At 37.6% G+C, this 23,268-nt stretch overlaps 1 protein-coding gene across 4 annotated transcripts in view; it reads right to left on the bottom strand.

Annotated features, from left to right (window-relative positions):
* Positions 1–23,268, bottom strand: part of PTPRK (protein tyrosine phosphatase receptor type K) — a 417,845-nt gene that overhangs the window by 207,772 nt on the left and 186,805 nt on the right. For all 4 annotated transcript variants that reach the window (XM_067293743.1, XM_067293745.1, XM_067293744.1 and 1 more), the window contains exons 4-6: positions 22,011–22,092; positions 20,079–20,194; positions 6,019–6,193 (exon numbers count right to left, since the gene is read on the bottom strand). In XM_067293743.1, coding sequence (XP_067149844.1) covers positions 6,019–6,193; positions 20,079–20,194; positions 22,011–22,092 — 373 coding nt within the window. The remainder of the gene's footprint in view (positions 1–6,018; positions 6,194–20,078; positions 20,195–22,010; positions 22,093–23,268) is intronic.

Raw genomic sequence — 23,268 nt, 5'->3', positions numbered from 1 at the left:
AAAGCTACTTCTCTCCTGCTTCTCCAGGAGAAGCAACTTCCTGGCAGCTTTCTAAAGAAAAAGGACAGTGCACCTATTAACACAAACTGGAGACAAATGTTGGCTTAATGAAGTAGGTGAGTAGAGCTTCTAGCACAGAAGACTTGCCTGATGCAAAAGCCTTTCAGAAAGCCAACTCTTCTTGATGTGGTAAATGTGTGATGAGCTTGGGACTCCTATCTAGTTCAATTCATTGATTTTGAATGTACCAACTTACTGAAGTATTTTCCTACATTCCTGTTTCATTCTTTTTGTGTAAAAGAGGCAGGATTTGGCTTCATGTTTATCTACTATAAGAAGCAGGATTGAGAATAGAAAAAATCCTGTGTTAAACCTGCTTAAGGAAGATAAATATGGTAAAGAAATTAAAATTAGAGGCTGTCACAAAAAAAAAAAAAAAAGTAGCTAACTGTATCCTGGGCTCCTTGAAGGATGCTTACACCTAAATATTCAGCCAATACACTTCTCCTGTTTTATCAGTGAGGTTTAGAAAGTTCTTTAGAAAAAAGATGCAAAATCACTTCTTACTTCTGCAAGGTCATTAAAAGATTATAATCTGCTTTGCCTATTTGCCTGCAAGGATACAACTATGGGGGGAGGGGGTGGTTGGAAAACTTGGGATAAAAAGTTTTGAAGGTGAGCTGAGGATCTCCAGATTAAGACAGAGTAAAGGTATTAATAGCTCCAGAAACATGAATTATGAAGCAGGCATAGCAGCCACATGACACTTTTGACTCACACAACTACAAAGTCTGCCAAGTACTACCGCAGTCCAAAAGGCCATTTAGCCAAGATAACAATGTAAAGCCCACAAATTTCAGCACCTCAGACTGCTGAATCTCTCTCCCTATTTTCCCCTCTGCTCTGCAAGTCAGTGAAACACACACCAAAGAACCTGCACAAGTCAAGGTGACTCCTCAAAGTTACTGCACAAAGCCCAATACAAGCGACCATCCTGCCTCATGTGGAAATTAAATTTTTGAACACATTACAAAGTATAGCTAACAAAGCTGATTTGTCTAGCATTTAAGGAACTGATGGTGACATGCCCAGAGGCAAAAATATCTACTATTCAACAGACTGAGAGAACTTAATACTGTGGAACAGAGGTATGGGTCATTGCACGCGTTTGTACAAAAAGAGTTAACCTGTTTGCAAGCAGGGAGTACATAAACAACATTCAGGGTACATGATGCATTTTCCTCAGTCTGTCAGCTATTGCTCTTCATGTCATTAGATATGCATATTTTTAAGCCCACTACTGTACTGAGCAAATAAAACAGCTGGCAACAATCAGGACACACATTGTTAACATGTCCAAATATTTCATGTTTTTCAGATAAACAAAACAAATACTACTAATATTTGGAAAGGTGGAATTTCAATCCACAACAGCTTTCTCAAACAGAAAGAGTTTTCTCATAAGAGAAAAAAATATACTCCCATGAGAGGTATTTGCCAGGTACCAACTCCATCTTCAAAATGTTCTGGCATAAGGATCATTCATTTTGCTGCATTTTTATAAAATCTATTAACAGATTACAGACAAGAGAGGTAAAAATACCAGAGACAAACTTACTTCCACCATAAGAATTGCTCCTGATGGTAAATACAGCCCAGTAAGCGTAACAAGGTTGAATATCATCACAAACTCCTCCAAAACTCCCACTGAAGTACTTAGAGGAGAGACCACTTGGAAAGTCAAAGCAAATACCAGAAATAAAATAACCTCACTCATTAACACGCACATACATACTTAGGTTAGTTTACCAGAAGTTATTCTGATTCCTAGCAGAACAGTCAGAAGACAGTAGAGGAAAACATCTGGAGGAAGGCTGCCTTTCTTTTGTTTTCTGTTACTAACTTGGAGATATTAGGGACATGAGGACAATTCCATACTGGAGCTATAAATCAAGGTAGCTGTAGGCCTCCCTTGCTTTGAACTCATCATAGAGGAGCCCAGTTTGGGTTGGATGAAAAAAATATGAGAAAATGAGAAAAAAGAACACTACATTCACCTAGTGAAAACATCAATATTTGTTATAACTTCAATAAAACTTAGAAACATATTAGCAGAACCAGACATATACTGGAGCTAGTCAGGGATTATTAACAAACATCACAGCTGATGTAAATATTTGAGCTTTTTTCTGATATTTCTTCCATGTCATGTCCATGTTTAGGAGACACTAACTTACATTTTCTTCATAGTAAGCTGTGCAAGATCCACTACATGAAATAAAACACACTGGGTTTCCTGATGATTTTGCAGTATTTGATAGCATACAAGAACTTTTGTACAACTATTCTGCTAATAACACATAGCTATTTTAAAGAAAAACAACTCAGGAAAGCATGTAAACACTTTAAATGAAGTGTAATTAATAATCGTACCATTTGAGAGATGTTTTAGGACAAAGCAGATGCATTTCAAACAGAAGGCAGCAGCACTAGTTTTAGCTCCTCCTGATAGCCGTTTTTAACGCTCAAAGTCAACTAAGAACTTGACCACAACTGCTGTGATGAAAACTAGCTTGTTTTCTGATGTAGACAGAAGACTGAAGACAGAAGTTGGCAAAACTTATCAGTAGACCAAATATTCCAGTAGTTTCTAACAACTATAAGCAATGATCTAGGATAAGAATTTGTTACAGTGCAAAGATCTCTATTGATTAAAGAGGGAAATGCCATCTGGTACTGTAACTCAGAAAATCTGCACCCTTGTATACACCATGTATATACATCAGCAATTGGCAGAGGTGATGTTTTGGGGCATTTATTTTCTATGATTCTATGATAAGTAGTAAAAGGAGCAGAAGGACTTTGAGAGCATGATATATCTGCTCTCAAAGCAATTAAAAAGAAAGAAACTGTCAGTCTCTTCTTGTTAACTCTTACTTACATATCACAGCTATTTTTCCTCCCATCATCTTCCTAAAGTTCCAATGCAAACAACTGCCAAGACTTCAACAAATTGTCTTCCCAGAAATTGCCAATTTACCAGCCATCAAAGGAAAATATAAACAGAGGATTAAGCTGAAGAACTTATTCAAGAGGGCAAGTCAAATAACAGTAACAACAGTAGCAATCTTCCTGTAAAAGGAAGGGCAGAGGAAAGGGACAGCTCCTTCTACACATATCCAGGAATGATAGCAATGCCATAGAAACCATCTAAAAATCAATACAACATAGCCACTGAGCTGAAAGCTGAAGACTGTCAAAGTAAGGGTGAGACATTAAACTATTGACTGGAACTACATTTGGTAAAATGTTGCAATTGAATTACAAATCTTGTGCTGGTCTTATTTCTGTACCAAAAATTAGAGTTGAAGTAACCAAGACATCCCTTTCTGGACCTTCAATAGTATACCATACATCTCAGGTGCATATCTTTATAATGAAGTTTAGAACTCAACTGAACGCAATTCTTCTGTTAAAGCTCAAAACAAAATAATGATGTTTCAATATGAAGTAAATCATACAACTGGAAATTTTCATTACTAAGGCTAACTTACAGATGACTCATCAGAAAAGTGCAAGATGCCTCTACACCTATACTACAACACCACATGACTGTACAGAGGTGGAATATGCAAAGTTCTCTGCCATGTAACTAAACACAGACTTTAAAACTTTGAGTTATTGAGCAACAACTGCTGTTCTTCATCTCTTGCTCTTTAATAACAACTGCTGTCAATAAAGTTTGGCTTCTACAAACCAAAGACCTTATCATTGCTCAAAATGATCTGGAAGCAATACTAAAGCCATGACAAAGTAAATTGTGTCTCAGCGCATTTTTTCCTCCTCTGGCTGTGAGAACACACAGATCAATACTCTTCAGCATGAGAATTCTGCAGTGAGATTTTCATTTGCTACAAACAGCAACAAAAAGGCCCCAAGCATGCCCTGTCACTTTCGGTTTGGAAGGAAACGCACTAATAAACTCTTACCCCTGGGTCATCTTTGACAATGGGCAATACTATGCCAGCTCTTATTAAAGGCAATTCATATCAGTGGCCCCAAAATTTCCTTTAAAATTACCATCTTTTGTATCCCTGTAGCAGGATGTCAGCTTTAAAGTGCCACTGAGATATAGGACCTGTCATTATGCTTAATTTTCAGTACAGTTTTAACACCAGGGTAGCTGATCCCTGAGGGTATGTTTTTTTGGCTAACAAGATTTATTTAGTGGTTATCCAGACAATCAAGAAAATATATTACTGTATATTGCTTTTCAAATATAACAGCAAGCAATAAATCCTACTATAAAATATATATCTTTTTTCTTTACCATGACGTCAAATAGATTAAAATGTTTTTAGAAGGCTATTTTTCCCTTTAGATATAAAAAAGTTAAAATTCCTGGGTTTCTAATGCAGAAACAACACAAAGTAGTAAAGTAATATCAGCCTTAAAATATAAAACCTATATAGCTGTTGTGTGCAGAGCTAGCTAACAGGTTACATCTTAAGCTATAAAGATGGTATTCTCTATTAAATGACCCAAGCTTCTCAGCTGGACAATATTCCACATTTAAAAAGACAGCACTCTGAAGTTCAATATTGTTACCTGCTCTTTGAAAGAAATAGTATTTTTAACACCATTTTATTGCTCTTTTTTAATTATAAAAATCTGTCATTTACTGGATAAATATATCCATTTGTCTTGCTTTCCTGGCAGTAAGACAGAAAGTCAGTTTTCATACTGCAACAGGATTCATTATATTATGTTAGGATGAAGATTGTCTTGCACTTTGCTAGACAAAAGAGTACATCTACAGAACAAAACAAGCTGTTAACATATTGTCTAAATCTATGCATGTTCAACAGGGCCCATTTTTTATTGGTGCCACATAGAAAGTATAAAACCTACTTGACCTCAATCAACTGGTCTCCCAGGAAAGAAGACGTCTGCTAGCTGACACCAAAAATCAAATCTCTTAGAGCATTTGCTATGCTCTCTTTATTTATACAAGCTGAGGATGAATTTGTTTTCCCTGTCCCAGTTCCAGATACAATAGCTGATCCCAGATGACTACTGACTAAATCACCTCTCGCTAGACCAAGCCCCTTAGGACACCTCATACCTGCATTTTCTTTGCCTGGCCAAACCAGCCCCATACCAGGCAGCAGCATCACAGACCAATTTTGCACACCACTGAACTTCCCCTATACACTTCAAAACATTAAGTTACACCACAAACCTATGAGGTAGGTGAAGAGGGTAATTTTACAGGTGATACAACTAGGCAAGAAGATGCTTAATGACTTATCTCAGGGCAAAGAGCAAGTGAATTTCAGAAATGAGAACTGAACTGCATGTTCTTATATTCAACTGCATCCTTTGCCAGTCAGTTTTCATGCTTCCAGAACACAAAAGGAATAAAATATATGGCCAGCCCCACATCGCCACACTTAAGCCATGGTTGCACTCTAACAGGCTTCTGAATGAACTGCAACGAAAAATATTCAGAGTGGAAAAAGCAAGTTCTCCTTTCCTTTTCCTTTCCTTCTACTCCACAGGACAGAAATCATCACAGGAAAACCTCCATTATGCTTTTAGTCCTTGGGTAAGAGGAAAGTTTAAAACTATTTTTATATACTTGTCTCCCAGGTAACAGAACAATGTGTTATTTGCTGCACTACCAGTCTGCTCAAGGCAATGGATTTTAAAAGGGAACCTCCCTACAGTGAATTCTCTCATATCTGTAAAAATATTTATGAAATGTTAATCAGTTTTCACCTTAAGTTCAACAAACACCATCTACTGAATTGCATATGGGCAAGTTACATGAATTCAAAGATTACGGTTTTTATACGGAGACATATTAAAAAAGTTAGAAATTTGCTAACCAGAGTCCTGTTTTATGGCAATTTCCAGAGCCTCATAGTGCTACATTTGTATAATCATTTCAGATGAAGGTGTAAGTAGAAAGCATTGGTATTAAGAGCATTTAACTGGATAAAATTAAAACTTTACCTCGAACAATAAGTTGAGCAAAATTTGACACTCCAGAACCTCTCTCTGACTGAGTTACACAGCGGTATAAATCCTGGTCAGTTTTTGTCACTTCTTGCAACTTAAAGGTAGCAGCAAATCTTCTGTGATTGATATTTTTAGTCTGAGCAACTGGAATATCTTCCCCATTTCTTCTCTGAAAATAAGAGAAACCAATGCAGAGGTATCTTGTAAGAACACAAAGACATTTATCATGATCATCATACAAACAGCATGTAAAAAGACCCCAAACACATCTCCCGGTGCAACCTTTCCTTGGTAGGAGAGCACAGCGCTGAGGTCCCATCAAGAGATAGGCAGGTATTCAAAAGCATTTCAGAATCAAGTTTCGGGGGGAAAACCATGGTCAGGGGTTTGCACTGCCACACAAGACTGAGCACACCTTACTCCTCTTAGGCTCTCATAGGTGGTTGAGCAGTTGCATTCCTGAGAAAATTCATTCAACTTTAGAATAAAATTACAACAGATATGTTGGTGCACTGTAAAAAGAAAATTTAAACAAAATAAAAAATTTTAAACAAATTTGGCATAGAGGGATTTCACAGGTTTCCAGCAGCTATTTTTCAGCAACCAGCCAATGTTTCCTTTTTAATGCTTACCTTTTATCTATCCAAATTCAATATCTTCTGAAATTGTACCTTTGTTATACTATGCATCATCTATCTAAAGCTAGTTGAAATAAAAAGGGGAGGAAAAGGAACTGCTAGAAGAGAAATGATGCATCTAATTTAGAAGGGGCTTACAGAGTTCTGAAAAAATCATAACCACCAAAAATCACTGAAAAATTCAGTCCTTCTAGAGTTGATTGGGGCATGTGTCAATAGAGCAGAAACAGGTTTGCCATTTATGTGACACTTTCTCCTCATCTCCACTCATATGAATTGAATTTCAATTTTAATCAAAAAAAAGACCCTCCCCCAAAAATTAATGTAGGAAAAAATAATAAAACAACACACACCACTGTCTATAAACAATGTCCCCTCTCTCTCCTGCGGATCAGCCACATGTTATTCCCAGACCAGAATGCAGTTTCTGAACACTCAGCTTTGCTCAGTCTCCAGAAAGACATCCTAATTTCCCTTTGTAACTACATTGCCTGCTCTGCTCGATATGTAGCAAAACATGACCTCCCATGGACATTTTTAGCTCTAATCAACCCCTGAAATGAGGGACATCACTGAGGTCTTAAACTCAGAGCTTTCTGTCTAACATGAGAAGCAGTACAGCTGAGCCACAGAATTTAATAACCTGAAAGCCTGTGGCAAAATACAGAGGGGAGCAAAGGGAGATGAGTTATGATGCATGTGTATATTAACTGGCCTTCTGTCACAGTCAGGAGTACTTCATAATACTAAAACACTTTATTTTTACATCTACCATTTGTGATCTTAGCATGGGTTAATCACTTTAAATACTTTTGTTGTAGATTAGCGAGGGATTCAGTGCTGTTTCAAACTCACTCTAAGTATTCATTTTAACTATTAATAAAGTTTAAACGGATGAATTTTAGCTTCTTCTGTCCTTGCAGCAGTCACAGAGCACTATTCCCGTGCTTCATTGCAGCCCTTGCGTGAACATGCTCATTAATACGATCCCGGCAGATTTCAGCCTCCTTCAGTCTACTGATAAGCCACCACGCAGACCATGCCATAACCCTTATCAACAGCAGTTGTATTGGTTTGAGTCTTCCTTATTTCATGACGGCTGAAAAGACCTAACCAGTCCTCCCCCCGCCCTTTTTTTTTCCTTTTTGCTGTTATGCCAGAAATGGCAGGGAGCCACCAAGGACTACCGCTATATCCAAAGGTATGCTGAGCCCATGGGACCGAACCAGACAATACGGCTAGATGCCAAAAGTAAAACAGATCTCCAAAAGAGAAAATAAGAGACACTTCCAAAGGGTACTCAGACAGCTCCTCCCTAAATAAAAACATTTTTAAAGTTTCCTACAAACAGGAGGCCTTACTGAACTTCAAGGTTCAATGAAATTAATAAATGTTGCATTGTGACACCAACGAGGGGTGATGTCAGAGGCTCTATTTCACTGCTGCTTCAACTACAGCCAAATCATTTTGTAAGAAACGCCTCTCCCCCTCCCCTTAGCTAGCTTCTCCTGATAGCGAAAGCTATATTTGAAAGCAAGATTTTCTAGCTACCTTTTTCCCTTAGGTTTGATCAGAGGCTTAAACAAGTCATAACTGGAACTCTCTGGAATGGTAACTTAAAATAAAACTTGGATCTGGTGGCCTACAGTAATTAAACTACATAAAGCCTGTGGCACTTTCTTCCCTTCCCGCCTCTCTGCTCTGCCACCATGCGTGTTCTGATCACTACACCACAAAAAAAGGTTAGGAAATGGCAGCTGTTCCAGTAAACACAAACTTGGCACAAAATTGTTAACATGACCCAGCAAAATATATTAAATAGAGGCATATTGTTACATCTGGTACCATACTAGATATGATAGTAGTAACTCAGGTAATACAATGATTCTTTTTCTACCGTGAAGGGAAAAAAAGTAACAGAGATGTTTTTCTAAAATTAAGGCCCTTCTTTCATTAAGTTCAGTGCTTTAAATCTCACTGTAAAGCACTCAGCCAGCAGCAGATAAGCATATCAAAAAGCTTTTTTTGTAAAAAAAATTTACTTTCCAAAGCTGAAAACTTGCTTACATCAGCTAGTTTACATACTTAATGCCAGAGAAGTAAAGTGAACTGGGCTTCTAATTTTAACCAAAATAACAAAGCACTTTTAGAGTAATTAATCAAAAAAGAAATTTAAACAGCTTCACAGTTCTACTCCAACAACAAAACCTAGGATTTTCTTTGCTATTTACATTAGTGATTTACTACTTCTTTATCTTACAAGACTTAGAGTAGTTGCTCAAATTTCTCTGTATTAGGATTTTTCTTGTGAATCCAACTGTGCAATTACATCTTCAAGGTCTATCTTCATGTACAGTTTACCCATTAAAATATTTTTCAGTCATTAAAATGATCAGAAGTTCAAGCAGAAGAGATTTCTCACTTAAAAATACATGTTGAAGAAAATACCCTGCATTCATTTCAATACATCTGTCTTACACCAGTAAGCCATTAGGCAGTGAGAGTTCAGATGCACTGCCATCATCTTTTAATTAAACTTTTCTTTTTAATGTCAGGGCACTACTACTGATTTTAAAAGAAAGGAAAGAACGGCAGCAGTGTTCTCTGCTTATTAGAGGGTTTCTGACAGATACTGTTTCAATTTATGTCCTGCTCACACTGAACAGAGCTTGAAAATGCTGCTCAATTGGGTTTTAAAATTTCGATTTAAAATTAATGTGGAGTTATACTAATAGGCAATGGCTGTACCCTGTGCTATCCTTGGTTCCTCCAGTCCCTTGCTGTCTGATTTGATAACCCTGAATTGCTCATTTACAAGAGGTCACCAGTCAGATTTTTTTCCTTTCTTGAAAATAACTGTGGGCCTCACAAAGAACTACATGCTGTAAACAGTTGATTAAAAGATATACAAGCATGTAAAAAAACCTCCCTTAATTCTGGCATTTCAGGTTTTTAAATCTACGACTTTAAACCTAAAACTCTATGACTTTGGGGTTATTTTTAATTTCATAGGAATATGTTGTTATAAAAATTATTTAATATTTATATTTATTTGCAGGCAGCAATTTATTTTAAGGCAATGGGACTAGAACATCTATATTAAAAAACGGACAGTAAAGTCTACTCTGTTTAAAAAGCAAGCAGGCAAACGAACAATTAGCCTTAAAATTTCTCTCTTCTCTCTCATGAAAGAAATTAAGCATTTAATAAACATGAAATGAAATGTCAGTGGATCTTTCAGAACTTGAATGTAAACAGAAACATCTGAATTCTAACGGCTTATTTACCTGGTAGAATTTAGTTGTATTTCTAATTTTCTAATATAGATTTAAAACCTATTTGCTTTTCTCAATTTTTCCAGTCAGAAAGGTTTTTTTTTTTTTTAAGTGACAATAAGATACCACAAATTTCCATGTTGATGTCCAACCTAAATTTTCCTGTTCTCCCTTCCCCCCCCGCCCCTTCTTCATACCAGTGATTTTTATCAGCCTGGACAGTTCAACCTCACACATCCCTGTTCCTTTCTTAGCATAAACACCTTGGAACAAGTCCTCTCCACTGCTAATAACGATAGCCAACGCTGTTTCTCCTCCTAGGCTCTCAGCTCTATGCTGGGAGGCCTCCAGAGAGCAAGAGATGTCAACGCTTGGGCTGCAGCTACGCATGCATGGCTTTGGCAGCCCGGCTCGCTTCAGCAGTTCCCGCTGCCTCCCTCTTTGCCTTCCTTCATATATTCCTGCATAAAACTCCTCAGGAAAATAACCTTCCCAGATTAATAATACTGGAGTTGCAGAGGTGGATCGGTTCCTCAGCGAATTCAGTGTGCAGCCACAGAGCCTGTGCGGGGCGCCGGGGCCAGGGCTGCACCAGAGTTTCTTTCCCTGACTCTGTCCCCAAAGGTGGGATCACAACTTGGCTTGAGGGCAGAAGAGCGGGAGAGGCTGCCCCAGGGCATCTGGGGACTCGCACCTGCTGACAGCCAGGGGAGAAGGGAATTTGCACAGAATATGCTCCAAAATCTTCAGGTGCTTACCCACTGTGTAAAGTGAGAAATGCTGGTTGTTTTGTTTTTGGTTTTGGGTTTTTTTGCAAGAGGGAGAAGGGTCGAATGGGGACATTTTGAAGATCAGCAATAATGCACGGTCTCTGCCAAAAGATGTTTTGGAAAAACAAAACAAAAATAACCATGGGGGAACAAAAAAGAAACAATACAAATAACAGCTAGACTTCCTTTATTTTACTTGCGTGTTGCTGTCTGGCAGTTTATAACACACACAGAATATGTTTTTACACCATTTAAAATACAGTCTCCAAACCAAGGCAGGTCTACAGAAAGTAGAACCACCAGAAAAACCTTGCTAAATACAATGTTCTTCACAAATGTCTTAGTACATTCTTGAGTCTTTAAAACTTTAACTGACTGAAGTATAAAATTACTTACCATAAGGAGAAAATGAAGAAAAAAAATATTTTCCTCACTCACAAAAGAGAAAATGACTGAACAAGCGGGATTTTTGCAGTTGACTTTATTCACAAATATGTGATTTTAACCTAATCAATCCATATTTCAAATGGAACAAGAAGTGTACTTGTTTGAAAAATATGCCTAGATAGTCCAATCTTTTTCTTAGTATAAAATTTGAGGTGAATTGGCTATTGCTTTCTTTTCTTTTTCTTTTTTTTTTTTTTTAAGAGAAATTATGAAATACAGACTATAACCTGCTTTAACTTGCTGGTCGCCCCAAATGCAGCAAAACAGAGGAAGATCCCACTTTCCAAAGAACCATGCATTCACTTATTAGCAGAGAAAGCAACACAGCTTTTTCTCACGAAAATATAAACTGAAGATTTTGAATAAATATGATGAGACTAATTCTATCTTGCATGCTACAACCATGAAGAAAAATTCAAGATCACTTTTAATGCCTTAGACTTGCACGCATACTTCTGTTATTCAATCTTACTCATTTAGAAGTAGCTCAAATCCCCTGATGCCGTATTGAACTTCCCATTGAAGAAAGTAATGGTTCTCATGAAGTAATCTAATTCAGAGCCATCTGGCCCTTCATAGGTGGCAATCCTAACTTACTTTAGTATAATAAAATCCAACGGAGGCAGAATAGCAAAATCTATTCTACAGTGTCCCTAGCCATTTCATTACACAAATAAAATCCATGTTTGTTTTCTCTGGACAGTTTAAAGACATTTTATTTTAAATCTAGTTCAACACATGCAACAAAATATATATTTAAAAAGAATTTTTCAAAAAGCTATAGTTCATGAATGCTGAATTTTCTTTAAAATAACAGCATACACTGAAATACAAATGCTGGACACAATGATTGAAGGTTTGTATCATCTTGAGTAGAGCACACTTAACTACAGCATTCATCTTGTCGGTCTAAAAAAAATCTGATTAATTAGGAAAGGACAGTGACGGAAAGAATTTGCAAAAAAAATTACTGAAGACCAGTATCACACAACAAAGTTCTTCAGAAACTTCTCAGCAGATGCTTTTACCCTTCTCTAAAAGAAGCCCAGTATAGCAGATGATTTTATCCTTTGTAATTCATAAAGTCTCACAGCTATTTGAGCAAACTAGGGCATGGGGCTCCCTATAGCACACCACACTGCTGAGGAGACAACCTGAATGCACTGATTAATAGACAAGGCTTAAAGGACCCAATGGTCAGGGAATTTATAACAGAACATTTTTATGAGGGTTATCTTAATTTCATGTATCTGATTTCCACAGGTTTATGCCACTGAATGCTTCAAGAAATACTACCATGACTTCACACAGTGAGCAAAACCCAAAAATATTTCAAGTTGAAACAAACTTCCACAACAGTTGTTATAACAGCAAACTGCAAAATGGCAGCAGGAGAAAAAGAGATCCCACATGTTACATATGGTCACAACCTGACCTCCAGCAGCATCCTCAGAGGATCCAGCAGCACAGCTCCCCAAGGGCTGATGCTCCAACCTCAGCCGCAGCAGCAGCAGCGTCCCTAGGGAAGACCTACATGGATGATAACTCCAAAGACTCCAGTGTAAACTAAATGACCGGTAGCTACACAGGCTGGAGGACTAAGTTAACTGGGGCAGAATTAAATTACGCCCAGCAGAATTATGGTATTTAGTGTTGTTGAAAGGTAAAATGACTGGGGATCTAGAAGAAATTGCCATATTTATCCAAGAGGCTAATAAATTAAGGAAGGAGAGAGGGAGAATGGTTAGTAGAGGATTAAATGCCATAGATCGCAAAAATGAATACAGAGTGCAAGATTAAAAAAAAAAAAAAGCCTTTGTGAAACAAACAAGTTAGCAGGAAAATATCAAATATGAACTTATGAATACTGTATTTCTCATTGGTCGGTATTCTTTGTAGCAGTGGAGGAGTCAGCAGTGTGTGATACAGAATAAACTAGAAGTTAAATCATTTAAAAGTAGCTATGTATATAATTTTAAGCCACCTTTTCATGAATCTTTGAAAAATGTTTTTAAAAACAATGTCTATCAGAGAACAAATGTGCTGAGGCAAAAGTGTGGATCAAATAGGCCACTGTAAAAGATGAGCGCTGCCCTCTGTGCTTCCATATTCTGTGGTTCACTTTCAAAAACATATTTCCATAAGTTAAAGCAACCAATAATGAGAAAAATCAGGGAAGTGAAGTTTCTGTGCAATCCTTAAGTGCAACAAAAAAGGAACTTATAAGCAATTTACCATTGCTAGTAATCAAGATACAGGTAAGCTCACCTAGACTTGAGTGGCATTTTACTGGCTGAGAAAGCAAGGTTCAGTATCACAATTCAATAATATTTATGGTTACAAGTCAGCAGGTGTTTTAGGAGGATGACACTCATGATACAAGCCTGCTGCCTCCCAGGTCACCAAGGTGAGGGGTGGGCAAGCAGTAACTCCTCAGAGAAATACCGCTCCGGAGGAGCTTTCAGTCTCCAAGGGCAGACCACCAGGAGGGGTTGTCCCCCTTCCTCCCCCAGGCCTCCGCAAGACATTGCGGCTTTGATTCCTCCTCAGGACAAGTTGGCCTAACTAACTTTGTTCACTTCAATGGCAACAACAAAAAGAGTCAACAAACTTGACAGCTGACCAATAACCAAAAGGTTACCAAAAATCTGCATCATGTTCCACAACCGAAGTCCTGAGGGTGCTAACAAGGTGTTTGGAAACACCTTCTCTGAACTTTCTTTAGGCCATAAATATTTAAAAAAAAAAAGGGCGGGGGGGGGGGGCAGAACAGCAAAGGTTCTCTAACACTCAAGAGTCTCCTCAGTTCCCCTTAACTTTCAGCATTTGTAAAAATCTCTTCAAGCTAACAAAAATCATTCTTCAAAAGTCACAAAAATTGCGAGCAGCAGGTGCAATTAAAGAGCAAATGCTTCATCATCAAATTAAAGAAACAATATCTTTACCAATTGACCGTATCATAATGTAAAGGGACCTCAAAATGCAAAGTTACATCAGAAAGTTATGAAAAATTCTAAGTAAAAACATGCAAACTAGAGCAAATAAAATTAAATTTGACACGACCTTCCTATTATATAAATATATATATTTGAGAGATTCCAAACACTTGCCTGCAGCTAAATGGTTTATGCCTAAGGCCCAAGGCCCACTCCCAAAACCCCAGGGCTGAATAACGATCCACACATTCAACTTCTGAATACAGAAGAAAGAGGAAGCAAATAGAAAGTTCCCCAAAATACACAATTTCTGCAAAGCTACCTGTAAATTCAGGCTGGATTTTGCTTAGGCATAATAATGCTGTGAGAAAAGCAAAAATTACTGAAAATACTTACGTTCAGAAAGAGCCATGACAGCTAAACATCCAATTCTAGGACAATACCAAAACTTGCAATCCTGGTAAACATAGCATTTTGGGTTACAAGAGTTTCCTGCAGAAAGGGAGCGTTATACAGCCAGTTGTTCGAGCTGTCACAGTCCAGCTGCACAGGTGATCTTTCATCATCTGATAACAGCTGGTACTGCTGGGAGGTCAGCCTGATTCCATTGTTTTTACAGCAATTTGCATTTTATTTTCCATAATGGTTTTTAATTTCACTTTTTCAATTATTACTTTCAGGCAATTGCTTTAATTATCTGTTATTCCACAAGGAGAGGCATTTTCCTCTGGCTGCGTGAGGAGATGCATCACACTGCATTAATGTTGATGAGCCTCTCCGCAGGCAAAGGCAGCGCTGCCTCGCCAGCCTTGGCAGCCTGGCCGCGGGACCCTTAGCCAGCGCCTACTGCTATCACCGACAGATCGGCCCCCTTGCCACGGCTCTGATGACAATCTGCCCGGGATTACCAGTGGTGTATTAAATGCACGCGGTACCCCCTTCTGATTTGAGATTCACCAAAGCAAACGGCACCACCGGAGACCGTGGCAAAACACGGTCGCCTGCAAAGCCAGACCAAGCCGCTTTCCCTAATCCAATGCTATGTTAATGTAAAACTCAGCAATGATGGATGGACTCATTAGCGCCGCAGTTATCTCCAACTGAACCAGGTGCCAAGACATATGGTTTAGCAGATGTTCTAGCAAAGGGCTCTATTCTCTGCACTGTGCAAGTGTCCAGTTAAACTGGACACTGATAAGACACCGCAAATCCTATTGGGCTTACGGGAGTCACAATTGTTCCCAACTCAGGAATCAGTTAAACCCAGCCCCATTATGCAAAAAACCCTATTGCTCTCATATCCCAATTAAATTCGCAGAACAAATGCTGGACAATATGCATAATGCTTTCTAGACACTTCACGCAGCAAAATGTTATTTATTCTACTCAGACGATTCCATTTCCACACCTAGTAATGAAATGAAGCTTAAAACTGTGGAAGCTTTCTTCACACAATACAAAAATCAAACAGGCAAACAGATCTCCCCCCCTCCATGTTTGCATGTCAATGTTAGAATGTTCTCTGTGTGCACTATCTTTCAAATATTTAATATTTAATATGTATCCATCCAGAAACCAGGATTAATGTGACTCTTGTTTGCAAGGTTATTTATTGACATAACTCCACTGGAATGCATGGTATTTCAAAGGAAAAAAACAGAATCAAAAGGGGTTTTAATTATACTAATTCAACAAATCAAGGTGAACAAAGAAGTGAGGTGCACAAAATTTTAATAAATGAAATAAATATTATTCTTGAAAAAGTGTCCTTTCAAAAAAAGGTTAAAAAATAAAAGAGAAAATCAGCAGAAGTGGGCAACAACTGATCAGCCTTTTATGATATGCTATATCAAACCTTTTAAGATTATATACACATGCACACACACTTATGTTCATTTCCTATATTAAAGAATTTTCAGCAAGTATTACTGTTAACTTCTGAAATTTTAAAGACAAAGCATACTGAAGCACCAAAAGTCATACATTTTTCCTTGAAAATGTACGCATTCCCTTTGTGAATGAAGAAATGCTGGGTTACCATCTTGGGCTTGTAGATTCCTATCATACAACCCAAATGCCTCAGTGTATACAGTGGCACTGAACTACAAATGTTATTTTCTCTCTACAGTAGAAATTTTAAGAGAGGGAAAAAAAATACTGAGGGAAAAAAAACCAGCAGCATTACAATCAAAAGGTGTGAGGGTTGCCAAAAAGAGGATACACACCAAGATTGAATCTATTTTAAAAGGAAAAATCAATACTCACTTCAAACAAAACCTATGGATTTTGAAACTCTTTCAGAATTTGCCAATAATTAGGGAGCACAAAGAAAACGCTTCAATAAATAAGTGTAACAGATTTGATATTATATTATGCTGAAAAACAAAAAAATTCAGAGCTTCATGTCTGTCCTTCTGCTCCCACACCTAGTATTCGCCCTCTCACAAAAGGTATGTTTCAGATCCTCTTGCTCAACCAGTTAAATCTCTTTATCTTTGCAAACATTTGTTTTATATTAATGCAGGTGCAACTTTTAAAAGACTTGTGTTATCTTTACTGCTTATCTTTCAATGTCAGAGCTCTGACTGTCCAGACCTTGGTCCAGCGGGGCTGCAAAATGTAGGGTGGAGTAGGGGGATATGAAAGGGGACACAAAACCAGATACAATCTAAAAACAAACAAGCAAGAATAAAATCTAAGCGCATGAAGGCCAGCAGAAGTTCAATTTAATGTTAATTTCTATTTGTCTGAAATGTTTATAGAAATATATTTATAGAATATCATCTGAGCTGATGAAAAGACTGGTGTTACAGTAATAAACACTTAAGACTCAGTTTGTTGAAATGCTGTACCTGTTCTCGTCTATTTTTAGTTTCAGCCACACAAAGGTATGTGCACTTAATTAAACAGAGAGAAACCGAAGCGTGCAAATGTGCATGTACACAGATCATCTAATGTATTATCAGTGCTTTTTCCCAATAAATATAAAATTAAAGTTGGCATGGGACACCACAATAGGTCATGCTACTAAGATCACTTTTACTTAAGTTCAGGCTGCTACAAGTCCTCTTTCCTGCTTCTGACCAATCATTCTCATCTTTTCCCATGTGCCAGCACTGCTTATATAGTTCGGCGATTCAGACATGAATCAAGATAAAAAACAAACAAAACAAAAAACACCAAACCTCTTCTCACCCTCCCTCCTCCAAAACCCACACAACCTGTATTTTTGGCCAAATTCTTTTTCAGCCAGCTCAGTTTCCTGAACTGACTTACTGGACAGCTAAAAGCTTCCAGGTTAGTATGGAGAAGGGAGGGGGAGAGAAAAGCTCAGCTTGTGGCAGCTCAGCCTAAGCCTGGCTTACACAGCTGTGGGACTTCACACAGAGCCTGACAGCACAATTGGCAAGACAGAGCCAGGCAGCTGGTTTTTGTTTCCCGCTGCCTAATTTACTTTAGCCCTCTCTAAAGAGAGGGCTGGGAGAGCCAGAGAGCATGAGCACATTGGCTAATGAAGGCTGTAACTGCAAAACTCTATTATTTCAATGCAAGCAAATGGGATCTTAGATAATTGCAGACATAAAAAGTCCCAGTGTCCCAGATCACACTTTGGATCTTTACTTATCAAAGAATACGTTTTATTAGCAATTTTTTGCTGCTTTTTTTTTTTTAAGGAAATATCTTTTCTCTTTCAATAAAAACATAGCAAAAAGCTATTTTCTTTAACATAACGTACTTCAAAAGCATCTTTCTTTTGCATTTCTTTTTATTATTTTTTTTGCAATGGCTTTTGTTGTTATGAGAAAAATACATTCCTGGAATGTTTCAGCTCAGGGATCTCAAAAACAATTAGGCACTTGATTTGATCTGCTGGCTGTTCCTTCCTGGGTATTCAGACTTTGAATCTCTAGTTTGGTCAAAGGTTAAAATGAACCTCTCCCAAGTCACATGCTTTGAAGCCTCACAGGGCCACATACATATTCCACCCAGATTTTAAGGAAAAGAGTCAATTCACTATTAGTTGTGCACAACAGGAGCAGTAACTTGCTCTGTTATCTGTTTAATGAAGGAAGTTCAGAGGGCTAAAGTTGATAATTTGCACTTATGCTGGGAAAGTAGAACAGAGGCTTGGAATGATGAGGAAGGAAGAAGAAATACGGGTCACCTTTAAATTGGTGAATATTTGGCACTGTTTAAGGGAAAACAGGAACCTAAATCCAAGCATACACATTCAGTAGCAAGCTATCTTCAAGCACATCAGAGCACTTCATAACAGCAGAATAATTCGAAGGTCAAAGGGAATGTCCATTCCTCATCCAGCAAAAGAATCATCATCTGTGATCTTTTACGCTATCAGAAAGCACCCATTTCTGTGATACGCGCACACATACAAAACCCCGTGAAGTATATGAAGGGGGAAAACATATGTTTTCTGAGTTGTTCTGGCTGCTAACTGGGTTCCTCAAGGGAGGGAAAGTTAGACAGGGTAATCCGTCAAAGTTATCTGCCTGCGAGGCGCGAGTGGTATGGAAGACTTCCAGCTGGCTGCCTCCCTCAGGCCTCTCTGACCAATTTGCCATCGAAGGTAGTGCTTTACCTTGTTTCTTGCATGCTCCTATTGTTATAGCCCTGTCTTTGAGATACTAATCCAGGCTAATTTTGCATGCTTTATGTGCTCAGTTTGGCAAATGTTTGCAATTGGACTCCTCTTCCTCAAAGAATGCATTTTATATTTGCTCCATTTAAACAAGTTGCTACTCAAAGACATGAAAAACAGGTAATTCCTACTGATAAGATACCTTTTCACTAAATGCAATGCAGTTACTGCTAGATTTATGTGAGGTTTGGTATTGCAGCATATTTGTCCAGCAATATATTTTACCTACCATCCAATTTTTCCAGTCTCATTCTATCCATTAAAAAGATTCTCCCTTTGAAACTCCAAGTTTCTCACACACCTATATGTACCTGTTGCTCAAGATCTGTCAGCCCCATTATCTCTTAAAAGAGAATTCAAACAGATTGGGAAGAACTGATTAGAGTTCATTTCAAAGTATTATGTTTGCCAAAAATACATATATTATAAAGTTCTGAAAGTGTATTGAAATACACATTTTTTAAAGAAAACAAGAGCTCTGTTTTAAAGGGCATATTTGAAAACCATTATAAAGCAGATAGCTTATACATATACCTTAAGCACCAGCTCTCTGAAGTGTGCACATAAAGGCAAACATACAACTGAACTGAATTTTTATCCATGTCAAGTTGCAACATAACAGTTTTAAAGGAGTAAGCACGAACTTTTGCAATCCTTCTAACTGGTCTACTTAACTATAAGCAACCTTCCCCACAAACCCTCAAAAAAGCTTAAAATTTTCTAGAGTAAGAAAAAAAAAATCTGGTTTTAGTCATCTCTTATGTTAAACACACATACTTCTAATAATTACTGATAGAAGTTGAAACTCCCCCTCTCCCCCCATTATGGCGAGAGACACAAAGAGAGCATGCAGCAGTTACTTTTATGCTGTCCTATTAAATACTCTGTTGAGAAAATAAGATACATACACGTGCGCACATACAAACACAGTCATGTTCCTTCTGCCACCTGCTTGGCCAAGGCACTAATTATAATTTTTATGATAAAATCATTCTCAAAATTATGACAGCTTATTATTACATCTGTGTTTAACTAGATATCAAATGCTGATTATATGTATTTACTGCTAATAAATTTTGATACAATGGTGTTGATTGCAGGCAGAAAAGGACCACAAAGGCTTAAAGAAAAACCTTTATTCACTGTCCATTGCAGTTTTCTAATTTTAAACCAAGAAAATTGTTTATATGTTTCTCCTTTTAATCAAAGTAAAATTTTACTTAAACTAAACAGTTTACATGCAGAAGAAAAAAGGCTTAGGAATTTAAATATTTCACCTCCAGAAACAAGCTTGTCCTCTAGCCAAATAGACTTGGATGAGTTGGCCTTACCTGGAGCCATAACTTGTTATTCACTGCATCCCTCCCTGTAGCAATGCATTGAAATGTAGCATTCTGCCCTGCATTGACCTCTACATCCCCCAGCCTCAAGAAATGTGGAGATTTATCTGCAGAGGTGGAAAACAAAAATTACAAACGATGCTTATTATAAAAAAAAAGTGCCAGCAATGTTATTATCTCCCAAAAGATGTATATTATAACAACCTTTGGCTAAAAAACAGAAACAGAAGAAAGAAAATGATTTGTTTCATCTCAGTTCAGAAGGAAAAAGTGCTTCTAGTTCTTTCCCTTCTCCCCGGTATTCTACTACTTTACGTTGTACATGAGTTATTATAAAGTCTTTTACAAATCAAAGCCAAAAGAAGGAGATCAAATGCCAAAATGTCAGTAGCACATTACAAAAATTATCCCCAAGTATTTCTTTTGTATGAAATCTGTCATAGTGAGAAGAAGCCAATTAGCAGGACAGTGCTCAGGTAAAAAGGTAGATATTATCCAGATTACTTGCAACGTAACTTTGAGCTCTACTATTTTACTTAATGAAACTACTTGTGCCACCGAATAACATTTCAGTACAAATCTATTCCCTATATTGACAAAGCCCCTAGGAAAGCTCACTTGAATCACCTGAAGGATTTTTTAGATGTAAAAAAGCCAACAGATAAATTGGAGGAAAAGATATGCTACACAGCTCTCACCCATCCCTTTCTCAAAAACTGGTAGCTAAAACAATAGTAGAACTACTATTACTTGGTGCTTACAAACAAATAAACAAAAAAGAGGCAGCAATTTGGAAGGAATAGGATTTAAACATCACTAACCAGAAAAGAGTTTATCTGAATACTGTATCATGCTGATAATCTCCTGTCATGGCTGTACTCAAGTGCCTTTTGTTTTGTCACTTATTTCAAACAAAACAAAAACCAGATACTGAATCCAAGCGGAGCTTTGCTGAATACAGAGATCATATAGCCATGCTGGCTGAAATACAAAAAGGTAGGTAGGTAACTCAAACACTCCCTTAAGCCTGGGAGCCCATGAGAGCTATGCTTTTAACAGATTTGGAGGTAGAAGATAATAAAATGTGAGATTGCACTTGCAACTTTATTATTTGGCATATTTCAGCCAATTTTGTGGGTTTTGCTGTACTATGATCTTTTTGGAAAGTAATTAAATTAAAAACCATGAGGTACACTACAATAAAATTATGTTTCAGAAAGGGGACGTCTAGGGCAAAGTAAGGAAGAGTCGAATAGAACCAAATTAACAAAAAGAATGGTGATAACAAATGACTGAAGAGCACACTATTGATTTCTTCCTCACACCTTTTTATTAGTACAACATTAGAATTCATACAACTTGTGTTTGCATGTGTGTAATTCTTCCCCAGGATTAAGCAGGGAAAAACAAATATAAATGCCTGAAACCTATCTCAAAAAAAAAAAAAAAAGAAGCAGAAAACAACAAAAATCAACCCTTCAGTAGCTGGAAGCAATATTTTTCTTTTAACCTGTTTTGCCCATTAAAAAAAATTGAGGAAGAAAAGAGAAAAAAAGAACAAGGGCATGAAATCTAACAAACCTCCAACATGCATCTGCCAAGTAAGCTTAATGTAATCAGTGAATTACACACTACCATTAAAACCCATTTTGATTATGCACACCAACTATTTACAACTAAAAAGACTAGTGCTGAAGAAAAGCTTTACGCTTTTATATTCATGGAATACTTTATGGTAGAAAAAGATTTTACCTAGGTAAATCACTACCGCAATAGTACATTTTCCCCTGGAAGTTGCAACAGAAATATGATTGAAAGAACAAAGGACATCAGTGATCAAGTGATGAAAACGCAGCAGTCTACAGCACTATCAAATGTGTCCTGAAGAGACAGAGAAAAATGCAGCTCTTAATCATTGCTTACCACAAGGGTAACTCAGAACCTGGATGTCATCAATGGCAATGTAGCCATTTCTCCCATCTGAGACTTCAGCTTCAAATATTACCTGCCAAAATGAAAGAAAAAATGTTTACAACACTCATTTCTACAGAATTCCCACAATGGCAAGTGTGTAGATATAAGACACATTGCTTTTTCATTTAGCTGAAGTTCCTACTAGGTTTGACAACTGAATGGAATATTTATTACTTAATGTATTGTAGTTCCATACCATTCAAATACATGAATTTGGATCTGCTGCTTATGGCACACCAGAAAAGCATGTTTATTACCTCAATTAATTGCATGCTATTTTCACTCCAGTAAACATATAAACATGATTCAATTCTGAAAAATACCATTACTTGCAGATAGCTTCAACATCACAGTACACAAATGACCAACAATTTTAACAAAATTTGCATTCTTGTACAGGGCACAGAGCAGTCCACTTTCACCTGTAATCTTCTGCAGTATAATTGCAGAAAAAAACATGCAGCAGCACAGAAATAGTGCAGCACTCCACAGTGGCAATGAAAAGAGCTGTAGCATGAGTTTTATGCAGTAGCAGTTAACTTCATTCTTTATTCTGGTAAGGCAATAGGGAAATTGCTGTGTGTGGAGCAAATGAAGAGATCGTGTTCACATCCCAACTTCTTGTCTCACTCCAGACAAGCAGAAACAAGAATTGGTTTTAGGTTGCTCTTGAGCACAGGGCTGCCCTTTGCTACAGATGTGGCAAAACAATGTCAAACTGACCAGAACAAATTTGTTGTCAAGATTCATACTGCCTTGCTACATTGAAAAAAAGTAGAGTATAGGAAGGGTAAAGGGACAGAAATCAGAAGGGAAAATAAAGCATGAATCTCTAGACTAAATGGAAGATATGAGAAAGAAAAGCACAACAGTAAAGAAGTTTGATTGAAACGATGTGGTATAAACTTACAATAGTGATCGCCCAAAATAAATAACCATTGAGGTCTTCTGTGCAAGACAGTGAGAAAATCAGCTACACTACATGCAATCTTTTCAGTAGCTGACATCTCTCATTCTTGGGGACAATGTGAGGGAGGAGTGAAGGCAATGTACTGATAACCCATTGTACCCTGCAGGCGAGTGGGTAAAAGCCATCCCTGTTGAGGACCTTTCTCAGATCTTCTTACTAAGAGATCCACACTGCACCCACTTAGGAAGTAACGGCCATGTTGAATCCTGCACTTTCTTCTGTCTCAAGGGAGTCCTA

Source organism: Apteryx mantelli, chromosome 3 (assembly GCF_036417845.1).
Source record: "Apteryx mantelli isolate bAptMan1 chromosome 3, bAptMan1.hap1, whole genome shotgun sequence".
Classification (NCBI taxonomy): Eukaryota; Metazoa; Chordata; class Aves; order Apterygiformes; family Apterygidae; genus Apteryx; species Apteryx mantelli.
Note: the sequence above shows the minus strand (reverse complement) of the source record. Positions and strands in the feature narration are given on the sequence as shown.